The 8,085-nt window shown below is 40.3% G+C and overlaps 1 protein-coding gene across 1 annotated transcript in view; it reads left to right on the forward strand.

The window, feature by feature from the left end:
* Positions 1-7,655, forward strand: part of LOC141011999 (uncharacterized) — a 29,724-nt gene extending 22,069 nt beyond the window's left edge. Inside the window, exons 3-15 of the mRNA XM_073485374.1 lie at positions 3,818-4,043; positions 4,159-4,234; positions 4,431-4,717; positions 4,801-4,839; positions 4,948-5,021; positions 5,160-5,240; positions 5,433-5,638; positions 5,722-5,821; positions 5,904-6,066; positions 6,164-6,270; positions 6,355-6,499; positions 6,644-6,770; positions 6,901-7,655. Coding sequence (XP_073341475.1) covers positions 3,818-4,043; positions 4,159-4,234; positions 4,431-4,717; positions 4,801-4,839; positions 4,948-5,021; positions 5,160-5,240; positions 5,433-5,638; positions 5,722-5,821; positions 5,904-6,066; positions 6,164-6,270; positions 6,355-6,499; positions 6,644-6,770; positions 6,901-7,202 — 1,933 coding nt within the window. The 3' untranslated portion in view covers positions 7,203-7,655. The remainder of the gene's footprint in view (positions 1-3,817; positions 4,044-4,158; positions 4,235-4,430; positions 4,718-4,800; positions 4,840-4,947; positions 5,022-5,159; positions 5,241-5,432; positions 5,639-5,721; positions 5,822-5,903; positions 6,067-6,163; positions 6,271-6,354; positions 6,500-6,643; positions 6,771-6,900) is intronic.
* Positions 7,656-8,085: the final 430 nt, after the last annotated feature.

Consider the following 8,085-nt stretch of genomic DNA (forward strand, 5'->3'; position numbering starts at 1 on the left):
TCCTCATCTGCTGTGTGTCCTGTATACATGGACCACTGTAAAACATAGCCTGAGCTAGCTTCACTCAGTACAAATGCCTTGTAGCCATATTTATCTGGTTTTTTGGGATTGTACAGTTTCAAGGTTGACCTCCCCTTGAATGCGATGGTCATTTCATCCAGGGAAAGTTCCTTGAGTGGACCATACATGGCTGAAAAACGGGGGATGACCATATCGAGTACTGGACGCACTTTGAATAATTTGTCATAGCCTGGCTGACCCCTCTCAACTTGCTCATTATTATTTACAAAGTGGAGGAAAGAAAGGATGACCTCAAATCTGTTCCTTGTCATCACTTTGCCAAAGCCAGGTGTGTAACATGGCCAAAATCCTGCCCAGTAGTCCTCAATCTCAGGTTTTTCAACAAGCCCCATGCACAAATGAAGTGACATAAAGGCTTTCATCTCAGGGATGGTGACATCATACCAGCCATGATTCCTGGAGTTTGGCTGAAGTTGGTGTGTGTCAATGTACTGGTGAGCATATCTGTTGGTTTCATTTGTGATGAGGTTCCAGAAATCCTCATCCAAAAACAGAGACAGGAAATCACATGCACTAGCATCTGTGAGATCCTTGTCTCCACGATACCCCACAGGCTCATCAAAGTCCCTGATCCATTTTTGGAACACCTCCTCACTTCTCAAATACTCCCAGCCATCATCATCATTTACAGCCCTATTTTGATGACCCCCTCTGCCGCCCCCACGTCCCCTCCTTGCCCGATTTCTCCCACGACCGCGACGGAGAAAACTCTCGCCGTGATCAGTATGTGATGCTTGTGTGACAGTGTCTGCAGCTGCAGCATCGTCAGAGTCACTCGTCTCTGACGAGCGATCGTCATCAGAGGGCAAATCGTCCCCTTCTGAATCGCGATCAGCAAAGATCTGTGCAAGCACCTCATCTGCACTGTAAAGTCCTCTGGGCATTTTGTTTTTATTGAAAAAATCGCTATCTGTCTCGCTATCTATCCAACACGCTCCTGTCACCGCACCGCTCCGCTACTCTCTCCGCTACTCTCTCCGCTCCCACTCTCCCGCTCAGGCGCTTCCGCTCCGACAGCAGGTGTCGGGTTTCAAACTTTTTTTTCTCGGATATTTTGCATAGAAACACACCCCCAAATGACGTCTGTCAGGCCGAGACTCAATACAGGACTCAATAGCTGAGGTGTCAGTGAGCGATTTTTATTGAGTTTAGACAAGGCTCTCGAGAGAGTGGTTTCAAAACAATAGTGCTATGAAAATTACTCAAAGAGAGTCTATCGGGAGGGAAAAACTAGGCTAAAACAAAAATCACTCCTAGGGAGGAAAACTGGCTATCAAAATCAAAATCACTCTTAAGGAGGAACTCGAAGTACAAAATCTATCAAAATCAAAATCACTCTTAAAGAGGAAACTCGAAGTATAAAGTTTATCAAAATCAAAATCACTCACAAGGAGGAAACTCGAAGTACAAAATCTATCAAAATCAAAATCACTCACAAGGAGGAAATCAAAAGGCTTCAAAACATTAACCATAAACACAATGAACAGAAAATCACTCACAAAGGAGGCTGACAAAAGAACAGAACTAATGACTATGAAAATTTAACAGAAAATCACTCTCACGAGGAAACAACAAAAACTCACGAAAATGCTTTGGCTTTGATTCAGGACTATGGTAGGCTTCTGTGGTCGGACATGGAACGAGACACTTTGGCACAAGACAAAGGGGAACGCAGACTTTTAAACACATGAGGGAAATGGGACACAGGTGGACACAATCAGGAATCAGGGAGACGGGCAGGTGACACAAGAGGAAGGGCAAGTGATCTGAAACGAGAGGAGAGTTAGATTTTCAAAATAAAACAGGAAATGACCAGACAATAACCCAAGACGAGACAACCTCACCGCGGTGTGACAACGTCAGGATTGAAGCTGAATCTATTGGCTATCTATTGGTAGCAAGCAGTAACAGCACAAGGCAGTACATTTAAAGATATGGGCTGTTTTAATGAGCAATGTTGCCTGTCGCAATAATGCGACTTTGGCGCCTAGAGGGTTAAACAGGAATTATTTAAGCTAATGGTCCATTAGTAGCAACTTGACACACTGCCTACTCTCTCCCTCTCTCTCTTTGTTCTTGTCTGGGTAGGGCCAGGATATATTTTCACATATAACACTGTGAATTAAGGGTTTATACAATGCGATATGATATACTTTATTGTCCCTGCTAGGAAATTTGTCTTGGATTCAAATGCTGTGCACATATAGTTGCCTATAGTGGAGATAATAGCACAAAAACATAAACAGAGCAGCATTGCACAAAGACAGTATACACAAATTATACAACATACACAACTTACATATATTGCTGTCATGATTGGCACTTTTGGTGTGGCTGTTTTTGTGGTTTTTGTACTTTTGTGTTTTCAGAGGTGCTTTGCAAAGGCTGGGCGTGGCTTCCCTGGAGTATGGAGCTATATTTGTGCCAGAATCCTGAGCGAGCAAAGATAGATTCTGAGCACACAAGGAGAGATTTTGAGCACAGAAAAACATATTTTACAAGCACATCAATTATATTTCAAAAAGAAATTACACTTGAGCAAACAAAAACATATTCTGTGTGCACAAACAGGCCGCTGCGCTCGCTCGCTCCCCCCGTCCTGCTCGCTCAACATCTCTCGCTCTGCGCGTACAGGTTTGGTCTCTCCGCTCGCTCAGCTTGGCACACACGTTACAAATGTGCCACAAAACCAACCAATCAGAGACCTGGCAGAAGTACGTCCTGATTGGCTGTTTGCTCTCCAATGGGATCGCTGGTTACTGTAACCCGGAAAAAACAAAGGAGATCGCATCAGATGGGCTCGGACTGGATGAAGAGGACGTGTTTTAAAACAATTTTCGGTCAGTATTTATTATTATTATGATTATTGTCTGATGTTACAGAACTACCTTGTTAGTTTTTGTACTATAGTGTTGTAACGTTAGGGTCGCGTTGTCTGGGCTTACGTTATATCCTCTAATTTTGAGACATTAGCTGTTGTGTGACTGACGAAGACTTTTCCTTTCTGTCCTGGGCACCCTTAGATAATGTCAGGTGAACAACAACAACAACCACATGTAAGTTTGTGTTGCCTTTGTTATAAACACAGTGTGTCATAAAACATTTGTAAAGTTATGTTTTCACGTTAGTTTTAACCATTGTAAGTTTGCCAACTAGCGGTTAGCTATTTTGGTCTGTGCTTTGATGATGATGCCTACACCTATTATCCGACCGTTTCAGATGAAATTAATTTTGCTAGCTGGCAACATAGCCAGCTAAACTGGCGGCTAACAACCATTTTAAAGCCAGCCGCCACTCTCATGTCTAATTACTTTGAACAGACAACATGTTAACGTTACATCATGAATTGATTTAGGGTCATGGTACAGTTGAGTCAGCAGCCAGAAACCTGGTGTCTATGCTACTCGGCACTTTGGCCACAAACGACTCAACAAGGCCCACAAGGCAGGAGACAGAGCAGCCCGCCCCAGCCAATAGAAATGTAACTGTGCAGCAAGAAATGACAAGGTTTGTTATTGAAGCCACACAACGTCATTCTCATTTGTACTGGGAACAAAACGTTTTGTTGTTAGGTCCACGTCATTACTGCCAAGATGTGTAAATTCAAATGTGCATTTTGAATCACACTCAGACAGGAGTTTGGTTTGTGATTACATTAGAAAATATATATATATACCTTTTAGTTAGAATTTGAATACAACACTTATTAAACTCACATTTATATTTTAATCCACAGATCTTTTCCAGGATATTTCAAGTCAAACTTCAACCGTGGTAAAAAGAGGTGTTTGACTGCCACCAAGCATCATCTTAAGATAACTAGTAAGACAACTGCTCTCAATTTTTATCTGCTGCCAAAAAATACAACCCACACACCATTGCCAGTAGAGGAGCTTGAACTCCTTCAGGCGGGCATGGGGAGACAAATGGTGAGCCTCCCTGAAGATGGTGACCACACAGAGGTACAGCTGTCAGTCCAGTTGTTTAACTTGTCATTAAAGGTAGTTATTGTACTTTATCTTAAGTTGTGTGCACTGTTCTCTCCCCCCCCCCCCCCCCCCCTTATTATTAACAAAGATCTCAAGGCTCCTGGCTGACACATTTCCAAAAATGGAGGGTCTGTATGGAGGGTGGCTCTTGCATAAGGCTACAGGTTTGTAAGATAAATATTGTTTAAAGTTTTATTTACTGATTATCACATCCCATTTTTGGTGTCTTTAAACTCTTATGGTGTGTTGATTACTTTCTGTAAGCATTAAAGATGCCTGACTGACAAAATGTTTTGTTTTTTTCTCAACAAAACAGATGATTTTTAAACTTTTGTTTTATTTCTCTATTTCTCAATTAAGGTGGGAGTGGTAGACGAAAACTCACTGTCATTCCACCAGAGGCAGAGGGATATACTGCCAAAGCTCTGCGAGCTGTGTCAGCAGGTGGCAAAGCCACTTTTTACATAGTCCCGCTTCAGGAGACATTGGACACCTCTCCTCTTCCTCCTGACTCTCAGCACTTCTCAAAAATGCCAAAGAAGACATGTTACCAGTGTAATGAATTGATGCCTTTGCAGATGCTTGCAGTGCACATTAAGACATGCAAGGGGAAACTGTCTGATGATGATGATGATGATGATGATGAGGTGAAGGCAAATTGCTTTTTTGTTTTTGTTTTCTTTTAAAAAGATTACAATTAAATTGAATTTACTGTTTTGTAAATTTGCAGTCCTCTGATGGCGTATGGGTTGTGGAGAACAAGTGTAAGGTAAATATAGCATATAATTGAAATCCTAGATCACTTTGGTTTGCTTTGCACCAGCTGTTTTGTTGTTGTTTTTTAACATTAAACAATTTTCTTTTTTTTTAATTTCAGGTGGTTTGTCCAATTTGCACCAAAGAATTCCCAGATGATGAGATCACAGTCCATGCTAGTCTATGTGGAGAGAGGTAATCTGCTTTGTCCTGCTGTTTGTATAATAAACATTTTTCATAGATTAATGTCTGTATATGGTCTATACAACCTGAACAATGTCTGTGTATACTGTATGTACAGTGTTTAGTGTGAGACTATTATTTCTTGTACAGCTTTGAATGTACAGTGACTTCTGCACCAAATGACAATAGTCCAAGAACAGCTGCTCAAACTCCAGTATCCAAACCAAAAAGGTATGTTGTATTAAGATTTCCTTTGCATGTTTATTTTTAATAGTGCATACATGTTTTGCACCGTCATTTACACAGTCAACATGTTCTCAGTTACACAAGAGCTAGTCATCACATACTTTCAAATCATTTTAATGTATACAAATTTTGTTTGGGTATTTGGGACTATCTTAATATTTCTTCTTTTGTCTTAAGTGTGGAGGATGTACTGCTCTTCCTTACACACCAAATTGACACCACAACAGAATTTAAGCTGTGTGTGGACAGAGAAGACCTTCTTGACAGGGGCATTCTCCAATGGAAAAGGAAGAAAACTGCATCTCCTGCCAGTGCTCTGAAGGTGGTCTTCATAGGAGAGGCAGGCATTGATACAGGAGCACTAAGAAAAGAGTTTCTCACTGGTAAGTTGGTCATGTAACCGTTTTGTTATATGAAACAAAACCAATAGGTCATCTAAATCTGTGTATTGCTTTTTTTGCCTAAGAAATGATTTCAGGTATTGAAAACAGATTCTTTGAAGGAGCTGGGAACCAGGGTAAAAATCCCAAGTACTCTTTGACAGACCTTGACAATGACAATTTTAGGTGGGTTAAATTTTTTTTTTTTTACAAATTCATGTATGTGTTTTTTTTTTTTTTACTGAGACTTTTTTTACCTTGCACACAGAACTATTGGCGAAATAATGGCAGTCAGCCTTGCACAAGGTGGCCCACCTCCTGCTTTTTTGAAAGAGTGGTGCTACAACTTCCTCTGCACAGGAGAGATTGACTTTCACAGTCTGTCAAAGGAGGATGTGGCTGATCTAGAATCCTGTCTACTCATCAGCAGGGTGAGTGCTCTTTTGGCATTGTTAAATATGAATTATTTCACAATTATTGTTAATACCTATTGTATGATTTGCTTCATCTCTTCATTGCACATTTCAGGTCAAAGATTCCACAGATGTTCAGTCTCTGATGATGTATGCTGATGAAATTGTCAGCTGTGGATACACCAGCCAGATCAAACTGGACAGCAAGGAAAGCATCATTCGGTAAGTGTTTTAAAACAATATTAACATATTATATTAACTTTTCAAACTAGTATTGATTTTCTTTTTTTGTGCTTTTCTTCAAAGAGCAATTGTCCTACATTCTACAACAAGACTGATTCCAATGCTGCAGCAACTGAGAAAGGGCATGGAACTGTATGGCCTGGTGGACCAGATGACGTCAAACCCTGCAGCTTGCCACTCCTTGTTTGTTCCTGGGAAGATCACCAAAGTAAATATTTTAACTGCTACTTATTTTGTTCTTGCATGCATTATTTTTTGTTCTGTATTGCAATCTCCATTTTGTATGTCATTAATAGCCTGAGTTTGTACATTTAAAGATATTTAGCCAAATCTGCATTCGCTCTCTTTATAGCCTGATGCTGACTTCATGATGATGAACTGCCAGCCACATTACAGTGAAAAGGGCACATCTAAGGAAAGAGCTGAGAGGAAGATTATCAACTTCCTCCAAGATTTCTTAGAAGAGCTTGAAATGCCAGGTATGATGTACTGTATAGTATACACATAGCATCATTTAATGTACCAAGCACATGTTCTTGGATTTTGTTTTAAAACTCAGTTTAAACTGTTCCTTAAATTCATGTTATTTGAAAAATATATTAATCACAGATGGGGAGACAGACAGTGCAGCTGGTGACACAGAACCTCTTGCAGTGCCACATGTGCTCCAGTGGATGACCGGGCAATCCCACATCCCCATCCTCCCTGATGAAAAGAGTCATTTCAAAATAACATGCAACTTTGACCATGAATGCAGGGAAAGGCTTGGAGACCACTCGGTTTGTTACCCAATAGTGAGTGCATGCACTCAGACTGTGACTTTTCCAGTACAGCATCTTAGCACTTACACTGAGTTTAGAAGAATCCTGAGTGAAGCAGTGCGATATGGTGGTGGATTCCACAGAGTTTAACAGCTCGAGCTTTATTCAAAACAAGAAGTTATTAATATGCCAATGGCTGTTCGATCTGAAAACAGACAAGAGTTAAGTTTTGTTCATTCAGTAGTTTAATTTTTTCAATACCTCATACAGGATTTTTTTTTTAATGTATTTGTTGTAAAAGCTTCAGAATGTCTGTAAAACAAGGTTCCTGTAACCGATAATGTGTCTATTCATGTTCTAATGTCAGACACCTTGTGCAAAAAGTGTGTGTACAAGTCACGACCATGTGACTGAGAATGTCCCAGAGGATCAATAGTTCTCTGAAGTTCCTCCAGGGCCTCGTCATCCAGTGGGCATGCGATTTCAGGAACCACAACTGCTCCATTAGAGTCCCCTTGCAGTACGACACTCTCCCAGTCAATGTCTGGGTCTTGAAGTTCCTACAGACCCAGAAAGACCAAAAAAAGTATGTCAAGACTATTATAAAAATATTGCACTGCTGTGTGTATTTTGTTTATAAAAATAAACTGTTCCATAAAAATGTATCTGTTTTTACTCAATATAGAAATTAAAACTACTATTATTGAACTGTTGCCAAGGATTTTAAACATGTCATGTGCCTCTCACTCACTGTAACCAACAAAGGCATTATGGTTTGTTAGTGAAAATTATCTGCATTGTCTACACAAATGACAAGATCATTAGACATCATAACCATGTTGTCAGGAAATATATTCGCCAGTGTGTTCCACAGTCCAATTGCTTCTGCTAAGTCTGTCAGAAAATGAGATTGGTATCAGCTTACCACACACTTCTCCAACTCACTTTTTTGGCATGTTTTATATCCTTTTATAATGATGTACCTCAAGTCTTTCCCCTTCGTCCAGATCTTGTAGATGTCCCATACACCACA

This window comes from Pagrus major, chromosome 17 (genome assembly GCF_040436345.1).
Source record: "Pagrus major chromosome 17, Pma_NU_1.0".
NCBI classification, from domain to species: Eukaryota; Metazoa; Chordata; class Actinopteri; order Spariformes; family Sparidae; genus Pagrus; species Pagrus major.